We start from the raw sequence: 22,184 nt of genomic DNA, 5'->3' as shown, positions 1-22,184 counted from the left end.
CGCACCGCCACTGATATATATATTCCTGAGTGTGTTTAGACAGGAAGCAAATATTTCTATTTGTTTACCCCATAGAGCTGATGTCCCAACTGCACAATCGTAAGCTGTAAACTAGCTAGCAATGAACTGAAGAACCTTGCCCCTGTGTGTGTGTGTGTGTGTGTGTGTGTGTATATATATATATATATATATATATATATATATACGTATACGTGTATACATATATACTGTACGTCTGGCCTGAAGATTGATGGATGATGAAGTGGAAATAGAAGACAGGTACGAACTAAACTGATTTAAACAATTTGTATGGCTATGTGGTAAGAAACTGCCTTAGGACGTCATGTTTAGAGAGAGAGACACAAGCAATACAAACCAAACATCAGAGTGGAACAACAATGACCAAAAGGTTGGGAGGTTACTAGTTCTGCTTTAGGTGAGAGCTGTATTTAATTTAAACAAAATATGCAAACTCTGAAATACAAGATCCAGAAATCTCTCGGAACTCCACCCAGAATTTAATTCTGCCTTGAGGAGAACGGCCTTTTTAAAATGTCCTTTTAGTGCTCACACTATTGCAGTTCCCTGAAGGCCGGCGTGACTTTGTGAACAGTGCAGTTCTCACCGACAGAAAATGATCACCAGTTCATCATCAGTTGCTCTTTCAAGGTGGAATTGAGGTGAAAAAAGAAATCAGGAAATGCACAAAAGAGAACACGGCCGTGGAGCTTGGTGAAATGTTGCACGTGTGGTTTCTCCTCATAGACTGTATATAAGACGTGGACGGAGTCATTGTGATGTCACCGAATGGTTTGTAAACTGCCGTTTTGATCCCTCGAGTTCCAGATTTTGGCCAACGCCAACTTGTTATTTGTGACATAGACATAGAGACGCTATATACGGCTCTGGTAAAGGTAGTGTCACCTGTCAATCACAAGGTAGCCACGCCCTAAAGCCCACTCTGGTTTATAATTAATTGTATTCGAAATGTGTTCAGAATTTATTAAATAAACATCATGCTGTATATAAGAAGACGTGAAACTAGTTATTGAGAAAACACTTGTGTTTAAGCTATTTACTGAGGGAATAAATCCAGTGAGAAGTCGGGTCATTTTCTCATAGACTTCCATACTATCTGACTTCGGCCCCTTATGGCCAGTAGAGGGAATGCCACTTAAATACATCGACGTATTTGCTTCACTTTTCGGAACTAGAAGTTTCTGCCTGGTTCTAACATCTATGAGGAAGTGTTTTGGGAGTCATTAGCAAACAACTTGTTCTGTTCTTTAGGTATGAGGATGTGTCTCACAATACAATTAAACTGCACTGCAACTCCAGTTTATTAAATGACCATCCAGTTAACGTCTGTCAAAATATCTAAACAAAAACCTCATGAAGAATGGATTTAATTCAGGACGGCTCATTTAATGTATTAGATTGCATTATATATACTTAGGTGCACCTAATAAACTTAGTGCATATAAAATAGTTTGCAAAATAATGTTTTTCTCTGAGACAGAATCGAAAGAAATATTCATATTGACTTGTAATCTGTGTAAAGAATGGAGCAGTAAATTGGAAGTGTAGTTGCTTCTCCCCTGCTTCCTCTTTAAAACATGCCAAGAAAAACACAGAGGAAAAAACAGAGCGAATGCCACTGCCAGCAATGCAGTATTCTGCGATAACAACAAGGAAAGAAAAATATTGCAATTCTAATAGTTATTTTTACTGGATTCACAGGCCTTTAATTATCAAGACTTGTCAGGTACGTTGACAAGAAAAATAACCTCTGGAAAGGTTAGATGATTAATAGCATCTGTTGAAGATTAATAATAAAGTTGTCTATATATTGTCTAGAATCTTCTTGTTTGATTTTTTGTTTAACATTACAAAGTTTTCTCCATTTCAATGGACATTAAAACGGCAATTACTATTAAAATATAAGTAACAAGAAGACACAAGCAGAATGTGATGATACTAATTGGATAGCATTCAGGTGTTAAAGATTTAAGGTGTGAGACGGAGCCAGAGTTGGCAACTGAGACAGTGAAGGCCAGCGAGAAACTGAAGTCAGAGAAGGCGTAGCTTAAATGACTGTAAGCGAGCACTTAAAGGGATTCACACAGATTTCTTAAGCTATGCTTATCATCAGAGAGGAAAACATAGAGGATGAAATGTGTGCACACAGATATGGAAATGCTACAGAAATCCTTTATCTCTGAACCCCAATTCCCATTAGGTTATTAAAAAGTACATTTGTACTGAATTGCATTGTAGCTTTAGATAAGGAAAACCTAAAGTTGGGGGGTCCCATTTCACGGAGTAAGATATAACCCATTCATGATAAAGTTGTATGCTCACTGAATGTAGCAAAAACGTATTGGGTGAAAAAATGCATACATCATGAGAATTGTTTTCATTTCCATCTGTGATTCACATTTCCTTCATCCAACTGGCAGACCTTGGTTCAACAGACACACTCCTGTGTGACTTTGAGACACACGCTTTCTGGTAGAATATTGAGCAGGAAAATGCCACTGCAGCATCGGTAGCCTCAGGTAATCCCCTCCATGAATCATCAACTCCAGTGTTTAATGATGGCCGGCATACCACCCCACCCCACCCCAGATCAGGACTCCATTTAGAGCTGCTCCAGGAGCACTACAGGTTAGAGAGGCTCGCCATGTTGAACCACTGGACCTTCCTCAAGCCTGAATGGTTGGCCATGAATGAAATACCTCTACATGTGTCCTGAGTCAAAGGCCGGATCTTTTTAGGGACCATGACGGGAAGGCATATTTTCACGATACCTGAGTTTTTTTTAATTATATATACGATCGGTTACAAATGGCAAATAGTATAGCGTTCATGATATCCATCCCTGTGGTTAACAAGAAGAATAAAGATGGAATTTGAGCTGGGTCGCCATCATTTACCCTTCGGGTTGCTTCAAAGATATACACCAGGGATACATAACAGGGTCACATGATGTCTCACTTTATAGGTTGGCAAGTATTGCCTGAACGTTCCATTAATGGTTTATCAAACACATTTAGAGAATCCTTTCTTATGCATTCAAAATGTGTTTTACTGCCATCAGTATTTTTAATGTCATTATTTAATATGCTTGTAAAGATAAACAGCTTATTTTTGAATGTTGAAATGTATTTGAGCTGTTCGATGGCGGGTCGATGGTCTTGTAAGAAAAATAAATCCAGCAGAAGAACTAACGTGTTGTGTATTTCCTAGAGGGAGTGATAACTTGCATCATTACTAATTCCATAACAAATCTTGATTATTGCTATACTTATATTGTCTAATTACTTTAAATAAGACAAATGTAAACCAAAGTGATTAATAACCTTAAAACTGACCACAGTAACGTCTTGAACATTTATTTGAGCCAAACAGAAATTAAATAGCACCATTTAGTTAAAAATAATGTTTTGAATAAAAGTTAATGTTGATGTGTTTGAAACATCTTATTGTTTAGTAGTCGATTTAATAGCTTTAAATTTATTTTTTGCACAAGAAGTGATCATTTTAAGCTGAAGTATGAGGCTGTTGCATGTGTTACCGCTCTGCCAGCAAGGAAACTGGATTAGTTGGCAACACGTGAAGAGCAAGGCCTTCTTGTTCAATCAGAATGGACGAATAATTACAAGGACAGAATGGTCTGTTGTACAAGCCTTTGGCTTCTCCTTCTCTCTTTTATTATGCGGATTTTATGAAGTCCTGTGTGTGCGATTAAAAAATATAAGTCAAGAGTGGATTATGCGTTGCATATAAGATACACCTTCGAGTACTCAGATAAGTCTGAGGTGGCAGAAACTCTTCCTCTGCACGCCAAACTCAAAACTAAATGAGCTCCGATATCAAGAAGAGCCGCCCAGGAGCCAACAAAACATCGGTGGATTTGCTGAACATCTGCCAGGTGAGAGTGTGAGCACACATGCGTTTGTCTCGTCTCCGGCAACATGCTTTGATAACAGTGGTATCACCCTTGAACACACCTCTGCGACCCCACCATTGATCCACACACACACACACACACAGATACACACACAGCGGGATAGTTGACATTGCTGCTTCGATCGATGTCGCCGACTACTGCTGGCGTCAGTAACAACAGTGTTATATAACACACTCCCACAGTGAAGAGCTTCCTATGGTGTTCCAGTCAATATGGGTTAATGGTGTAACGGACTGCTTCTACCTTTCCTTTCTCACTCTCACTGTCGCTCTCTTGCTCTCTCCAGCACACGCACACGCACACACACAGACACAGACACACACACACACAAACACATATGTGTAGCAGCCCCTGACTATCCAAGTTGACAAATCCACCAGAAGTCCTTCCTTCCTTTAATGATTCGCTGTGTTTGCTTTAAGAAGCTTCCCCGCTGAATCCATTGGATTTGACTAAACCTGCCAACCCATTATTCTCAATGAAGGGCACACAGATACTGATAGGAGCAGGGGATAACAGGTCGATGGGGGGCTAAAATAAGCTCTGCACTGGTAACATAGAAATGCAGTAAATGTCAGTCGTAATCATAATCATTGATATCCTGCTGAGACAAAAACACTTTTTCACAAAGGTACACAATGAGCTTGTATGTGTTTAATGTATCATTTGTCTCAGTTGATAGCAGCATAATATCCACTTATATGAAGGGATATGGTATGGTTATAAAAACCTGCACACACTAAACACCTGCAATGATGTGTTTCATCTCCATGTAGGTTGGAAAATGTGCTCTACTTAAAGACATCCTATTATATACATCAAAGCAATTTTCTTCATATTACCAAGCCCATTAATTTAATTCAAACTGCAAATATTCTATCTGTATATACAACCCATTTCATCAGTACTACACATTTAGTCAACATGCTAATCAAAAGCAAATGCAAATAAATCTATTTGCCTTTGGGATGACTAAGACGTGTTTACCCTCCAACTTTCACTCAAATTAATTGAGTCTGTGTTGATAGAGCCAAATCTACAAGCTCACTAATTATCTGACCTAATGAAAACAGTTATTATTGTGAATCTATAAATGCTAAACATAAAACAGGCATTTTCCTACATCAGTAGCTACAGCGTGTTCAGAAACAGAAATGTTTACTGGTGATTAAACCAACCAGATAGATGTAAAAGTCTGACGTGTGAAGTTTAGAAAACAGTGGAAAAATATTTCTTATTCAAGTCATAACTGCTTTTATCCACTGGTGCTTTTGAGCTGATTGTAAAAGCAAGTTTTAGCTATTAAAAATACATTTGACTTCATGGATATACAACAACCTGAGCACATTGGCCGATGATCTCTGAACCTTTAGAAATGAAGCTCTTGCAGTTTGTGGTACAGCGTGTGGTGAAAAGTGTTGAAATTGATTCAACGTGCAATGTGAGACGGAGCATGCAGAAATAATTTGTTGAGATCGAATGTATGAGGTAAATATCCATAGGCAGTGTGTCCTCCAGTGGATAGAGGTCGACTTGGCCCCAGTTCGAAGATACAGACAACAATACGGCCACAGAGGCAAAGCTGCTGTGGACGGGGACAAAAAAACATCGAAAAAATAAATATCAGGGTGAGCTATATTTAGAATATTTTCGAAAGGGAACTTGACTGAAAGAGAAACTTATCGATGCATTTTTTTGGTCAGGTGGCCCTGTTGGAAAAGGACAGTCTGTCAACAAGATAAAGCACTTCTATGTTCTTCTATGTTCTCTCTTTTTTATTGATATCTGTACTGATTGATCCGGCCACCAGTTTCTCCTTGAGCTTTCAGATGGATGCACACCACGTCTAACTTCTGATGCGTCCTGGACGATGGGAAAATATGTTATTCATCTAACCAAGCAGCTGACCAAAGAACTATCGAAACTAAATGACTTGTCTGAATGAGTTAGCCAATGTATGCTAATAAATAAGTACACACTATTATTTAACCCTTGTGTTGCCTAAGGGTCATTTTGACCCGAATCAATATTACACCCTCCCCCCGCCTTAGGATTAATTTGACCCCATTCAATGTTTAATGTCGGTGTTCTTTCGGTAGTCAACAAACAAACATAAAGTGCCTCACACTTAAACTTGGAAAACAATATTAATTCTAATAATTTTCTGGAGGTTTTAATTGCTGGCGTCAAATTGAACCCAAAGGGTAAAATATGTTAGTAAATATATAGGTAACAGGAGGGTGAAACATTGAATCGGGTCAAAATGACCCATAGGCGGGGGGAGGGTGTAATATTGATTCGGGTCAAAATGACCCTAAGGCAACACAAGGGTTAAGTAGGGGCTACATGTTGATGTATCTACAGTACAGTAACCAATTAAGTGATTAATCATGCTTTTATTACCAAAACTACCTGAAACCTTATATTTGAAAAACAAAATCCCAAAGTACATACTGTATTCATATTACATCACAACTCCATCTACAGAAATGTTCTGCAAATGGCCATTAGTAGCCCTCTGAGATTTAGCAAGGCAAACCTGTGAAAGAATGGCAACACGAAGAACACTATTTGGCGAGTGGCATTGGAAAAAACCGTTCTTCTGCGTTACATCACGTCTAAGGCCCCAGAGGAGGCTGCGATTTTTTTGCACCTCGTCCAATGATTGGTGCTACAAGGGGCTTCGGACACAGTCCGTGCAACCCTTTGTATCAAGTCAGCAAGATTTGGAAGCTCCTAGAAATGTTCCTAAAGGATTCTCCACCAGTGTGCACAGCAGAGAGAGAGAGAGAGAGAGAGAGAGCAAGAGAGCAAGAGAGACGGTGGAAATGCCAACCCCAGAGGGGATGAACTTCCTGCAATGTTACAGATGTACACACATGCAGACATGGGCACTCGCATATTACATGTTGTAATGCAGTGTAAAAGGGACACCCCATAAAAACCTATACATGGTGGTGACATGAATGAGCGTTACCACATGAGAATAAGACATGAGAAAAAACTGAAATAACTGTGACCTGTATAAAATGCACTGGAACATGCTTATACACACACATGCCTCTCTCTCTCTCTCTTTCTTCCCTCTTGTATGCACAATCATCTTATCTTTATTCTCCCTCGAATGCTTTTCCAGAGTGATCCTTTTGTAATCTTCAACAGCCGTGCATGCATGTGTGCGCATATGTTTGTGCTCGAGTCTGTGTGTGTGTGTGTGTGGGTGCGCCTGTGTTTAATGCTCAGATTCCCTTTCATGGCTTTCCAAGTCGTGTTTTTCAAAGAAGTCCCTCAACAGGAGAGGAAACTCTGCAACTAGCCGAGGGACTGAAAGACATAACCTCAGCCTCTTTGTCTCAGAGTGCATGTGTGCGTCTGGGGAGAGGTTGAGACTTTGAAGATGATATTTCGACTTAGTCTTAAAGTTAAAGGTGGTGCTGGAAGAGTCAATAACCTCTCTCTCTCTCTCTCTCTTTCTCTCTCTTCTCTCTCTCATGCACACACATGCAGCTCAACTATATTCATTAAATGATCTTGTATTCTAATCTATTGGAAATACATTAGGGGATGAAATAAGATGTCGTCATTTGTATTTATATCGTATTATTTGTTCATAATTATTTTCAACTAAAAGAGACTGACTGAGAGGTTTGTTACGTCTGGTGTGTGTTAATGCTTATTGGAGATTTATGTACTGTATTGTAAGAATACGTTGGATGTTTTCTTAGCTCTATTCGATGCCATTTTGAAGAAGCAAAAAAGTCCCAAATCTCAAAATCAGTGCATAAAAAACAATAATGTTTCCATGTTTGACCTTGAACCTCCTAAAAATGGATATTCTATATGTTGTTTGTCAAAAGCACCACAGTTGCTATGATAAAAGTATCCCAACTTAATTGATTAGCATGGAAAACATCTGACATCATTCGTACCCATTTATTTTTTTAAAGGAGCTCAATTATTTCAAATTACTGACTGTGTTTCATAAAGTTTTTCACCATTGTGAACAAGAAAGTAAGGCCTCATTTCCACAGTTTCCAAGAAGCAGCACTTAACAAATGCTCTAAGGAAGTGCTGGTAGTGCTTCTTGTTGCTAAGCGACAATTATAAACTCATTTGAAGCCAGGCAATCTTTCACTAAAGCTCTAAATATTTATAACTTTTAGCATTTGGCACCATGCGTGCTTAACACACGTAAAGCCCCCCGGCTCCAGAAGGACAATAAACCGAAAGAATCCTTTACATCAAAAATCATTGTGGAGAGTGGGTCCGAAGGCTTAATCTTGTTTCCAACAGAAAACAACAAATCCTGATGAAGCTGCTGTCACCAAATGATCCCGGAGCACAAACGCAACAAATACGAATATTTGAAATTAATCTATTCCTTTTTTTTTTGCAGGAGAAACAGGCAGAGCTGATGCTTTCGGGAGATAAGCGAATTACATGTGACAAAAAAAAATCCACCATCGAGGACTCAAATCTCTCTCTCTCTCTTTTTCTCTCTCTTTTTCTCAGTCTCTCCCTCTCTTGCTCTTTCTCTCTCTCTCTCTCTCGCTGTTTCTCTCTTCAGCTCCAGGGGAAATTAATTGATGATTATCTCGTCTTGCAGAGCTGGTTTGCAAACTTGATTTTTTTATCAGCAAGGCCTCACTTTCCACCACTTATAGCTTCATTTGACCCAACCTCGCTCTCTCTTTCATTCTCTCATCCATCCCTCTCTCGGGCAACTCTTATCAGTTAGCTCTGTGTTCAGACTTATGGTTCAATTTGGTTTCCTTAAATAAAAGGATTGAACAGAGAAAAGATCTGTTCACTGGTTATGTTAACAGAGAGGGGCTTACAGACAGGTTGTGAAGGACAATAAAAAAGAAAGGCCAGAATAGATTTTGTGTGAGTGTGGATATGGTTAAATGAACAGAGGCAGATTAAAGGTGTGTCTGGGAATAACATGGAGGAAGAAGAAAAAAAGGTGGAGGAGAAACGGAGTGAAGAATTAAAGTTGGGATTGTGTAATTATGAATTAATGTTAATGATAATTGGTATTTGGCAGAGTTCAGTTACGTGATTCCTTCTCTTTCTTCCCTTTTCTTCTTTTTAATCCCACGGGGACGTTTGATGGCAGCATGAAGCCATAACGGCCAAAACAGAAAGACACATCCATTAAAGATAAGCGTCACAGCAAAACATCAACAGTAAGCCAAGATAATCATTTCATCTAAAACACTAATAAATACACCGAAAGCTAAGCGATGTGATTTATTGTTTGGATCATTTCTTAACAGTATTCACAGAAACCATAAATGCAAAATATGTTAAATGTCTCCTGCTTTACATAGCTTAACAAAGACAGAGGTCAAAGAACAAATGAAAGAGAATAAAGGTCAATATGCACAGCTAAACTTTCCCCCCAGTGAACATGAATACTGATATAATCACATCAAACATTCAACGCAGGATCCTCACATCGTAGGTGGCCCCACGGTTTGTCTGGGTAGCATGACAAACTTTTGCCCGTCTATCTCTGCAAACTCTAACAAGTGTTCCACATGAGAGCTGAATGTTGGATCTGCTCTGGATCACAGCCACACAGGTGCTTCTCACTTTGTTTAAAACGACATGTTCTGTGTCTTTCTGTAAAAGTAATGACTGGGAAGGTCTTAATGGTCTTAGTTAACAGGGATATCTGAGCGTTATCTTCAAAGTGGGTCAGAAGCACTCCCTAAAATCTCTCTGGAATCTGGCAATTTGAGATGCACAACTGATAAATATTTGATCTCTTAACGTATGATATTACACATGCAATTACCTTTTTAATGCACAATGACTATGTTGGTAAATTGCATTACATGTGCTAAGCAAGGAATGGTGTGTGATAATTGTTTGTTTCTCAGTTGTGATATCATTTGAACAATGCAACTATATTAGCTTGCCTCGTGACTTTCCTTTCCATATATACTTGTACGTATAACAGACCCACGGTGTGTATAGTCTTTTCTCTGTTACCGTGCAGACATCTATATTGAATCGAATAAGTAATGTACATGCATTTTTATTTATTTATCACGTTTTTTCTCATTATTCTTACGAATGTTCTCTCATATATTTGTCGATAATGCCTAAAGATATAAAGATGAAGCAGATCGCCAAGCAGTTATTTGGAACTTGCTGATCTCATATACAAAAAAATAAAAACATTTTATAAATGTCATGCCTTGTTTTGATGAATCAATGCCATTTTCTTTAGACACACACACATTCACAAAACTCATATATTGTCATTATACACACACACATACACACACACACAAACACAGACAGACACCCAGGCGGGAGAATCAATGTTTGCGGTCTAGGACATCAATGCAAGACGAAGATACACACAGGGAAAAAAAGACATTAGAAGAAGGACCTGTCAGCTGCACAAACACATGCATTTACATGCCACATTCACATAAACACACACACACACACACACACAATAACCGTTATTCCCGAGGCAACAAACACACCCAAGGGTCCCCACAGATGTGACACAGAAGAACGGTAAGAAAAAAATGAAGACAAAGTACTTCCTGCCACTTCCTAGAAGAAGATTTAATGGCTGTCAAGTTTCTTTTAAACAGACAAACAAATGACACCCCTACAGAAATATATACACACACACACACACACACACACACACAGAAACTCAACAGACAATATGCAGTATACATACCGTAAATTGCAAAAGATAAAACACACACATTGACACACATACACACAGCGAGTAAGAGTGTATAGCCGGTCTCTTGAGGAGTTTGTCTTTGATATTTAGAGTTCATGATTCATAGATGAACCGTTATGCAAGCGTAATGGAACATACTTTGTGTGTGTGTGTGTGTTTGTGTTTGTCTGTGTGTGCGCATCTCCAAAAGGTCAGGCTTCGAATTTGTGTCGCTTCCCAACAGGCAGGCAGACATAGCGGTCTTGTACTTTGTGCATAACAAACACGTAAGACAACACACAGCCAGGAAGTCCACGCAACAAGCACTGCACTCGGATCTCTCAATGTACAAGTATAAACACAGTACACATATATACATATATACATTACAGTAGTCCCAAATGATCAAACAGTTATCAAACAGAGGTGATCCATGCTGCGTGTATCACAAGAAGTGTTTGCCCCCCTGCAATCCCTCTAACTTATTTCTATGTTCTGATTCCTGATCTCTAAAAAACGAATTTATTTCTATGTTCTGATCCCTAACAAACACCATCAGATTCATCTGAAGACAAACAATGATGAATTATGGTAATACGATAAACTGGATTAGATACCAATTGATCAACAGAAACTGCACCCCAGATGAAACATTAGCTCCAACAATTTCATCAAAATCACTTTCAAGCAACTGCAACCATCCTGTCATCTGGATACTTAAGTCAAAAAATATTTGTGATATTTCTAAATACAGCACTTGTTGTGAATCCTGCGTAACATTGATGGGGATTAATTGGCAGTAATGGAATATAATATTCATAACTATGTTTTCATCAGTGTAATTGCTATAGCTTGGAAAAAACTATTTGAAAAAAAGCCAGAACAGACACTGGTGAGGCCCGTTCACGTTTTACGTTATTTAAAGATAGGGACACTAAAACTCAGTAATAAACGGGACCCGTTGCTAAATTACCGGATTATGGATAAACTGTAAAAGTGTTTGCACGCGTTTTTAATGTTTTGATATAATGTATCGTCACGCTGCAGCATCTGCTCTGCTCTCTGTGTTACACTGAGCTGCTCGAACTACACTCACACACATGGACACAAGCACACAGGAGCAGAAAGGCTGCGGTGGTGAACCAAGTAAAGGATATAAATTGATGACAACTAGACGTGCAATACAATATTTGTGAGTAAAAAGCCAATACTTTATCAATATATCTGTGAACATGTAAAAAAATAGTGAAACCTAATTCAATCGGCCAACTCCACTATGTCTAAACAAGCACAGCACGCACAATCTTTTTTTTAAACTTCTCTGCTGGCAGAGACAAAGCAGCCAGGCAGAGAGAAGACAGGAGGAATAATACTGATGGATCATTCTTTATAAACTACACTCAGAAGTGATATTTATTTGATTAACTGTTTACACTTGTTTTCAGTGGGATTATAATGACGTATGTTGTAATTATGTTATAACTGTATAGCTGCTTTAGAAACAATATTTAAATATATTTTAAATATATATCCTAATCCTGTTCTGAAGGTTTTTTTTTTAATTACATGAATAATTTTAAAAGCAATTATTTATTCAAAATAAATATAGCAGATTATTTCTAGTTGTAACACAAATCTGAGAGATAACTCTCCCTAACTGAAGGCCACTGTAGTTTTCCAACTTGCATGGAAAGAGAGGGGTGAGCTGAGGGGTATTTAGTTTGGTTGTAATCTGCAACCAACCACTAGATGCCGCTACATTTTACACACTGGGCCTTTAATGCATTTCTTTAACCCTCCTGTTACCTTAGGGTCAATTTGACCCCATTCAATGTTTAACCCTCCTGTTACCTTTATATTTGCTGACATATTTTACCCTTGGGGTCAATTTGACCCCAGCAATTAAAACCTCCAGAAAATTATTAGAATTAATATTGTTTTCCAAGTTTAAGTGTGAGGTACTTTATGTTTGTTTGTTGACTACCTAAATAGCCCTTTAAATATATAAAAAAGTTGATATTTCGTATTTGTTTGACACAGTGAAAAACAGCCTGGGGTCAAATTGACCCGAAAGAACACCAACATTAAACATTGAATGGGGTCAAATTGACCCTAAGGTAACAGGAGGGTTAAACTCACTGTTGTGTACAAACTTTCGTAAATCAGTTCAACCACCCCGCAAGACATCACTACTAACTCAAAAAGTGTCTTTGCATCCTAGCCAGCACTGACACATCACAATGCACATCCACACATTGGCTTACCTTCGTATACAGCCTTGAAGCCCTGAGCACTGACAGCAAAGTCTGTGGTAAACCACAAGGCCAATATAGATCCACTGCTGACGATGGGGGATGGCAGCATGAATCCTGACAACCTGAGAAAAACAAAAGAAATGATTCTGAAACACAGCAAGACAGTTGACTGTTGAATCAAACAATAAGACAGCATCACACATTGTTGTGCACCGACAGATATGCTAGAGAGGTTCATGTCATTTATGTTCGCTTTCTCTCATTCCAGGCTTCCTGATTGTTTTCACCTGTCATCACACCTGTCTCCTATGCTCATCAGTGTCAGCCCCGCCCCTGATTGGTCCCACCTGTGTCTTGTTACCATGTGCTTAAATTCCCCTGTCTCCCAGTGTTCCTTGTCAGTTCGTCTGGTCTTTTGCCATGATCAGGTCGGGTTATGTTATGCTCTTGAAAAGTTTTTGATCCCTCACTACGTGAGCGCTTTCATCTTGTTCACTGCAGAACCGAAAAATAAAGTACTTACAAATACTTTATCTCTGTCTCCGGAGTCGTGCAATTGAGTCCTACTTCCTAAGTGTCTGAGGTCGTAACAGAACAACTGACCACATTATGGACCCCAGCAGGCCAAACGAACGCGCGCCGCCTCTGTCGGTACAGGCGTGACGATTTTTCATCACGGAAAAACTGGACAAAGTCAGCCGGAAATACAAGAGCTGAGAATTATCTACACAGATGCAACAACTGGTTGCCCAAATGAATAATTTTTCACTCATCAACAGACTGCTCCTCCCTGGGTCATCCACAGTTGAAATTGCCTGTCAATACTCCAGCTGACGACCCAGGTCAGGCTGTTTCTTTTCCGGAGACTCTAATTGCAGAGCCTTTCTGGTACAGTGTGATCTGCATTTTCAACACAACCCAGCAGCTTTTTATCTGAGCATGGTAAAGTGGCGTTTATTGTGTCTCATTTAACGGGAAGAGCTGCAGCCTGGGCTACTGCAGAATGGTCTAGAGACACCGAACTATGTTACTCATTGGCCGATTTCATAGAGACTATGAGGCGCATTTTGACCACTCATCGCCTGCTACGGAGGCCAGCAGAAGACTGTTTCACGCAGCTCAACCGTCAGGTGGTTGATTATGCCATCGAGTTGCAGCAGCGGACAGCGGATGGAATGTTCCTTCGTGGCGCCTTCATGACAGGACTTCGAAACCGATAAAGGACCAGCTGGCTCCACTGGAACACCGGGATCTGGAATCCTTGTGGCCATCCGGATCGATAACCCTTCGGGAAGAAGAGAGAGGGCGCGACGAACCGAGATGTTATTCCCAGCTTCCAGATGCCTCGGAGGTCGCGCCGCCAGCGGAGGATTTCCAGCTCATGTTACCGGACCATCAGAGGACTACACCCGAATGCTCCGGTGAACCCATGCAGCTTGGAAGAACCAGGCTTTCTCTGGGGAGAGGCAGCGCCGTCTCTGGGAGGTTGCTGTTTCACTGCGGCCAGCGGGTCATCAACAAAGATCGTGCTCACCAGTCAAAGGAGGGCTGGTGAGCAAGTTTCCCAGACTTCCCTCCTCGACCTGTTACTCAGGTAGACATTTGTATTAACAATCAGACCATTGACCAGGGTGTGTTAATAGACTCAGGGCGCGAAAGCTGCCTTATAGACTGGGGCCTAGTCAAACAGCTAAAGATAAAACTGTCCGCTTATCTCATCCTGTTAGTGTGTGCCCTAGGCGGCGCGCTTGTTCACAGTTTACCATTTGCACTGAGCCCATACGGATTACTATAAATAAGGACCATACCGAGAGCATGCAATTTCATATTTTGAGTCGAATCAGTACCCGATTATTTTGGGGTTTCCTTGGCTGAAGATCCACAATCCTCACATAGACTGGCCTTCAGGAAAGTTAAGGAATGGGAGAGGATTGGCAACCTGTTAATGCACCAACAGACTCTAGTAGGATCATTATAGATCACCCTGACTATCCTGATCTACAGAAGGTACCTTCCTGTTACCATGATTTAAAGAAGCTTTTAACAAGTCTAAAGCCTACCTCCTCACCGAGATTTTGACTGTCCCATTGATCTCGTGCGGGAGCCCCCATTCCCAAGGGAGACTTGAGACCTGAGAGAACAGCAATGGATGAATACATCTCCTCTTCACTCAAATCAGGGATTATCCGTCCTTCATCGTCTCCAGCCGAGCGGATTCTTTGTGGAAAAGAAAAGCGGGTCTCTGAGACATAGACTACAGTCCACTAAATGACATTACGGTGAAGAACCGCTATCCTCTGCCACTCATGTCATCTGCTTTTGAACTCTTCAAACGGCCAAGATATTCACCAAGTTGGATTTAAGAAATGCATATCACTTGGTTAGAATAAAACAAGGGATGAGTGGAAGACTGGATTCAACACTCAGAATGGTCACTATGAGTACTTGGTAATGCCTTTTGGACTGTGCAATGCACGGCTGTTTTCAAGCTTTTGTGAATGAGGTTTAATTCTTGAATATTTCAGTGTTTGTGTATCTGGATGACATACTGATTTTCTCCCCAGACGCTAAATCTCATGTTAACCATGTCCGCCAAGTTTTGCAGAAACTACTGGATAATCAGCTATATGTCAAGGCAGAGAAGTGCGAGTTCCACACAGAAGAGGTGTCTTTCTTAGGATACATAGTCTCACCTAATCATATCCAAATGGATCCTGCGAAAGTCAGTGCAGTATCCCAGTGGCCAGACTCCAGGAAAGGTTCAGCAGTTCCTAGGATTTGCTAACTTCTATAGGAAGTTTATTAGGAATTTCAGTTCTGTTGCTGCTCCTCTGCATGTTCTGACTTCTCCTAAGGTTCCTTCAAGTGGACCCCAGGCGGATCTTGCTTTCAAACTTCTCAGAGATAGATTCACATCAGCTCCCATACTCACCATTCCAGATCCCCAGCGCCAGTTTATGGTCGAGGTGGATGCTTCCAATGAGGGAATTGGAGGAGTACTGTCTCAACGTTCTGCAGAAGACAACAAGATGCATCCATGTGCTTACCTGTCGCGGAAGTTGACAACGAGGCGGAATATAGCGTGGGAAACAAGGAATTGTTAGCTGTAAAGCTGCCCTCGAGGAATGGAGACACTGGCTGCAGAGCAACCGTTTTAGTCTGGACAGATCACAAGAATCTAGAATATATAAGAAAGGCTAGCGTCTCAACTCCCGTCAGGCCAGGTGGACACTTTTCTTTAGTAGATTCAACTTCACACTCTCTTTCGTCCCGGTCGCAGAATCAAAACCCGATGCTTTGTCTGTCTTTACGATCCCGAACCACTGCGGTAGAGCCCAAGACCATCCTTCCACTTAACCGGGTGATCGGAGCCTTTTCCTGGCAAGTGGAGTCAGGCGTTAAAGAGGCAAATGTCATGAATCAGCCCTAGCGGTGTCCCAACAATCTGCTGTTTGTTCCTGAGGCTCTTCACTCCAAGGTCATCCACTGGGCTCACTCATCTGTGCTTGTGCCATCCGGGAGTAGCAAGAACAATGTTCAGGATTCAACAACGTTTCTGGTGGCCATCCATGAAGAAAAATGTGGGCCAGTATGTAGCGGCTTGTCGTGTGTGGGTGTAATACGACCTCATCTCAAGATAAGATGGTCTTTCTACAGTCCCTGCCGATTCCCCATCGTCCTTGGTCACACATTTCGATGGATTTTGTGACAGGATTTCCCTCATCCAGAGGCAAGACTACGGTTCTAACAGTGGTTGATCGATTTTCAAAGATGGCTCACTTCATCCCATTGACCAAGCTTCCCTCTGCCAAAGTCACCGCAGAGGTCATGATGAATCACGTGTTCAGGATCCATGGATTCCTAATGACATTGTTTCCGACAGGGTCCACAATTCATTTCCGCCTTCTGGAAAGAGTTTTGTCGACGGTGCCACCGTCAGCCTGTCATCAGGATATCACCCTCAGTCAAATGGCTGAACCAAGAACTAGAGACTACGCCACGTTGTCTCGCTCCCCGAACCAGACCACCTGGAGTGACCACCTCACATGGGTCGAGGTTGCCCACAATACCCTTCCAGGCGGCCACAGGTCTCTCTCCATTCCATTGTGTCAATGGTTTCCAGCCTCCACTTTTCCCTAACAACGAGGAAGAGGTGAGGGTTCCATCGGCACATGCCATGATCAGAGTTTGGGCTGGTGAGTCTCTTCTCCAGTTCAGCTCGGATGAAGGCTGTTGCGGACGTTCATCGGTCGCTCCCTCCTACAGTCCAGGCCAAAGGTTTGGCTCTCTACCAAAGACTTACCACTCCATGTCGCCTCAAAGAAACTGGCTCGAGATTTGTGGGTCCGTTTCCAGTGTCCAGAGTCATCAACCCGGGCTTGCAACTCCCAGGACCTTGAGAGTGCACCCACGTTAGTAAGTAAGATCAAGCGGTGTGTGACACTGTTCCCGCGCCTCAAGCCCCTCCACCGCCCCAGTTCTTTGAAGGGGGCAAGTCCGTAAGCTACTGGAGGTCCGTAATAGGGAGGGCAAAATTCCTGGTAGACTGGAAGGGTTACGGTCCTGAGGCTAGAAGCTGGATAGCTGCTTCATTTATCGTAGACAAGACTCTTATCCACGACTTTTACAATCAGCCTGGGCCATCAGGAGTTGGCCCTAGAAGTACTGTTGTGCACCGACAGATATGCTAGAGAGGTTCATGTCATTTATGTTCGCTTTCTCTCATTCCAGGCTTCCTGATTGTTTTCACCTGTCATCACACCTGTCTCCTATGCTCATCAGTGTCAGCCCGCCCTGATTGGTCCCACCTGTGTCTTGTTACCATGTGCTTAAATTCCCCTGTCTCCCAGTGTTCCTTGTCAGTTCGTCTGGTCTTTTGCCATGATCAGGTCGGGTTATGTTATGCTCTTGAAAAGTTTTTGATCCCACACGTGAGCGCTCACACGGAGCGCTTTCATCTTGTTCACTGCAGAACCGAAAAATAAAGTACTTACAAATACTTTATCTCTGTCTCCCGGGTCGTGCAATTGGGTCCTACTTCCTAAGTGTCTGAGGTCGTAACACACATGATATGAAAGTAAAATACACATGATTGTGTTCACTGTTGATGTGGTGGTTAAGACCTAGAGCCCTGAAGCCATAGAGAGTCCTGCTGGCCTGAGATCGGGTCCCTCTTAGACTTTCTACATTGTGATATTCGGACTCTGCACTACTCGGATGTCGGCTATCTTCCTCATTGAAGAAAAAGAGTGCAGAGTGATTTATTTGCCACTCTCTAAAAATAAACTATATGAATTGAAGTGCCACTGAGCTATAGTGCACAAGATCCACTCATGATAACCACCCATGCCTCGAAAAACTTGCTGCAATTGAGTTAATTACACTTGTGTGATCGAAAAGTCTGTTGATTTTTTTACCCTGATACAGCAAGGTGAGCTCTTGATTACACCAGAGGTTGAGCTAACACAGCCCTTTGTTTTTTAATTGCGAGTTATTGGTTAAACAATTAAGGGAGGAGAAAAAGGGAGGAGATAATGCAAAGCTCAAAGGGCTGAAATTTGAAAAGATTAATAGTGTATTGAATTGCCTACCGTACGTAGAAGTCAACATAATGTAGATTAAAGTGTTTATATAACTAAGAAACAATACAAGTAGAGAAACTAATTTGTGATATCCATATTATGACAAGAAGTTCTGGCATGGGAAATCATTTCCAAGGTTAAGTCAATGCAAGCTAAAAAAATTAAACGTCCTGCACTTTTATAAGTATAGGAATGCAGTAGACAGAGATGCAGCCGAAAGCTACTAAAAGGAATTTTGTGTCGGTTCTCCAAGCGCCCGATTCCCTTTAAAAAGCATTCATTATAATGCAACAGGATCTGACAGCCTGCCCCGATGGCACACAAAAGCATGGTTTACATGTTGTACTACCGTGTCATTTGCAAGTGCCTTCATCATTGCAAGTGTTGAGTGTAAAAACAAATGTTTCCGCTGCAAAAATGTAAAACTTTGCAGCAGCAAAACTAAAATGCAACCCAAACCAAATGAGCTAGTTAGTGAAGCACACGGAGATGCACTAAAAGTCACAAAAGCTATTTTAAATAAAGCACAGAGGAGGTGGGATTAAAACACACACAATGCGATTTCATTTTCTTCTCAGAATGAAGGATTTCAAGTATCTTCTGAATTTAGAGGTAAAGATATAATGTTCCCAGTACATCTACAGTGTGCAAAGCATGATCCCTAATCCTCCACTGTAGAATGGATGAACACCTTTAGGAGGCCAAAGTACCGCGGGAACCACAGCTGCCTTGTATTGAAAAGTCCCAGCTGAGATGACTTTACAATCCGGTCAGACTGTCCATGGATATCTCTCTGTGGATCTATTCTGGACACGTATCACTGGGAGGAGACCTCGGGGCAGACCCAAAACCCACTGGAGGGAGTATACTACCTGGCGTGGGAACGCCTGGGTCTCCCCCAGGAATAGGTGCAGAACATGAACGAGGAACTCTGAAGGACTCCTGGGCTACCTTTACTTTTCCTGCTGCCCCAAACAAGCAGCGACCAAAACAGAAATGAACCGATCATTTCACTTTTACATTTAATTGTGTTTAAGTAGAGCAGGAAATGAAAAAGCATTAAGTGACACCAATTTGCTTTGGAGCAAATTTGCTTACATCGGAGCGAGCAAACTGAAGTACAGAGTCAAGTAGCTTTTGATATACCCAAATCAGGAGAACAATGATTGGACATAAGTTCGGATTAATCAACAGTCCTTACAAAACACTACAAAAGTATGCGACCGTGAAAGGTGAGGAGAAACAAAGACAAAAAGGAATGCAAGTAGAGGGAAAAATTAAATGAAAAGAAAGACAAACATTAACACAAGTTTCAAGTGCTGATGTAATCAGGACATAACAAAAATGAATCTTCGTTATTTTAAAAAGTCTGCTCGGTGAACCGCGAGGCGGGCTGGGAGGGAACATAAAAAAGGAGAGAATGAAAGTGAGAAGTGGAAAAGAGAAGAAAAAAAATTATTTGGATAAAGCCAAAGGGAAAGAAAGGTGGAAGGACACACAAGTGTGAGTCATTTAACAGTGCACGGTGAAAAATGATGGACTTTAATTCTGTGGCCTCAAAGCAAGGACACAAAGAATAGACAAGAACAGAGAAGGAGGAAGCACACAAAAAGGGACAAACAGAAAGAGAGGTGGAGGGAAAAGAGGAGAGAAATGGAAGGACAGAACGGAGTGGTGAGATGCAATGGAGGAGGAGGAGGAGGAGGAAAAAGGCTTTGCCTCTAATAGGTGTAAATATGATGTTTTCTTTACTTAGCCACAGCCATGTCTGGCACCTATTTTTATTTTAAGTTTGTATGAAGTTTGATTACTGAGCAAGTCTTTGCATTCAGCTCCCTGTGGCCAGGCTAATTACATGTTGTGTGCTGGATAAACCAGTAGAGGGTAGGTCATGCTAATAGTTTTGCAATTTCTGTGAGTAAATTTAGGAAACACACCGTTGAAACTGTAAATAATTATGAACCATTATTCTACAACACTGTATTTTAGTTTTTAGATTATGTTGTATTGATTAAACAGTTTTAACTTGTGTAGTTGCCTAATAGTAATGACCTGTTAACCTCGAGCAGTGCGGATTCCGTCAAGGCCGTGCAACTGTGGTCCAGCTCTTTACCTTCGCAAGACTACTGGAGGGGTCCTGGGAGTTTGCCCAACCAGTCTACAAGTATTGTGTGGACTAGGAGAAGGCTTTCGGCCGGGTCCCTCTGGGTTTTTTTTGTGGGGGGGTGCTGCGGGAGTATGGGGTTCCGGACTCGTTGCAACGGGCTGTCCGGTCTCTGTACGCCTGCAGTAGGAGCTGTGTTCGTATCCTCAGCATTAAGTCAGACACGTTCCCGGTGGGTGTTGGCCTCCGCCAGGGCTGCCCTTCATCACCGGTCCTGTTCGTGACTTTCACGGACAGGATATCTAGGCGCAGCCTGGGGGTGGAGAATGTCAGGTTCGGGGGGTCTCGGGATCGCCTTTCTGCTGTTTGCAGATGACGTGGTCCCGTTGGCCTCCTCGGACCGTGACCTCCGGCATTTACTGGAGCGTTTTGCAGCCGAGCGTGAAGCGGCGGGGATGAGAGTCAGCACCTCCAAATCTGAGGCCATGGTGCTCTGCCGGAAAGCGGTGGCTTGCTTCCTCCAGGTGGGGACTGAGTGCCTGTCCCAGGCGAATGAGTTCAAGTATCTCAGGGTCTTGTTCACGAGTGAGAGTAAGATGGAGCGGGAGATCGAGAGGTGGATCGGTGCGGCTGCAGCAGTGAAACAGGCGCTGTACCGGACCGTCTTGGTGAAGAGGGAGTTGAGCCGGAAGGAGAAGCTCTCAATTTACTCGTCGGTCTACGTTCCAACCCTCACCTTTGGTCACAAACTCTGGGTCATAAAATGAGTTTCCTCCGTAGGGTGGCAGGGCTCAGCCTTTGAGATCGGATAAGGAACTCGGATATCAGGAGGGAGCTTGGAGTTGAGCTTGGAGTTGAGCTTGGAGTTTCGCATCGAAAGGAGTCAGCTGAGGTGGTTCGGGCATCTAATTCGGATGCCTCCTGGACGCCTACCTTTAGAGGTTTTCCAGTCACGTCCAACTGGAAGGAGATCTCGGGGAAGACTCAGGACACACTGGAGGGATTATATCTCCCAGCTGGCCTGGGAATGCCTCGGGATCCCCCAGAATGAGCTGGAAAGTGTTGCGGCTGAGAGGGAAGTCTGGGTCAGCCTGCTGGGTCTGCTGCCACTGAAACCCAACCCCGGATTAAGCGGATGAAAATGGATGGATGGATGGATAGTTGCATGGCAAAACCATTTTTATAGTGATATGCGACTAGATACTGTTTTAGATTTGGGTTATCTTTACTTCTTAATATGGCATAAGCGTGGTCTCTTCCTGCAATGTCCTAATCTGAATTTAACAGGCTGTTCAAGCTGTTATATTATTGCCTTTACCCACTTCCTCATTTTATCCACATAAATGATGATTTATCAAAAATCTCACCGATTTATATTTCGTGAAAACTCTTCAACCCTACAATATTGTCTCGATTTCGATATTGATGTATTTTGTCAATTATATTGTGACATTTGCCAATCATCCAACCCTAACCTCATCCATCCCATCCCATTAATGTTTTAGTTTTTTAGCCCATTATATAGACACAATATATTTCGATTGACATTTCTCTCTTTGGCAGTGTGACG

The 22,184-nt window shown here is 41.8% G+C and overlaps 1 protein-coding gene across 1 annotated transcript in view; it reads right to left on the bottom strand.

Moving 5' to 3' along the window:
- Window positions 1–22,184, bottom strand: part of LOC130192607 (CUB and sushi domain-containing protein 1-like) — a 269,833-nt gene that overhangs the window by 195,631 nt on the left and 52,018 nt on the right. Inside the window, exon 3 of the mRNA XM_056412699.1 lies at window positions 12,938–13,050. Within this exon, the coding sequence (XP_056268674.1) occupies window positions 12,938–13,050 (113 nt within the window). The remainder of the gene's footprint in view (window positions 1–12,937; window positions 13,051–22,184) is intronic.

This window comes from Pseudoliparis swirei, chromosome 4 (assembly GCF_029220125.1).
Source record: "Pseudoliparis swirei isolate HS2019 ecotype Mariana Trench chromosome 4, NWPU_hadal_v1, whole genome shotgun sequence".
Lineage (NCBI taxonomy): Eukaryota > Metazoa > Chordata > Actinopteri > Perciformes > Liparidae > Pseudoliparis > Pseudoliparis swirei.
Note: the sequence above shows the minus strand (reverse complement) of the source record. Positions and strands in the feature narration are given on the sequence as shown.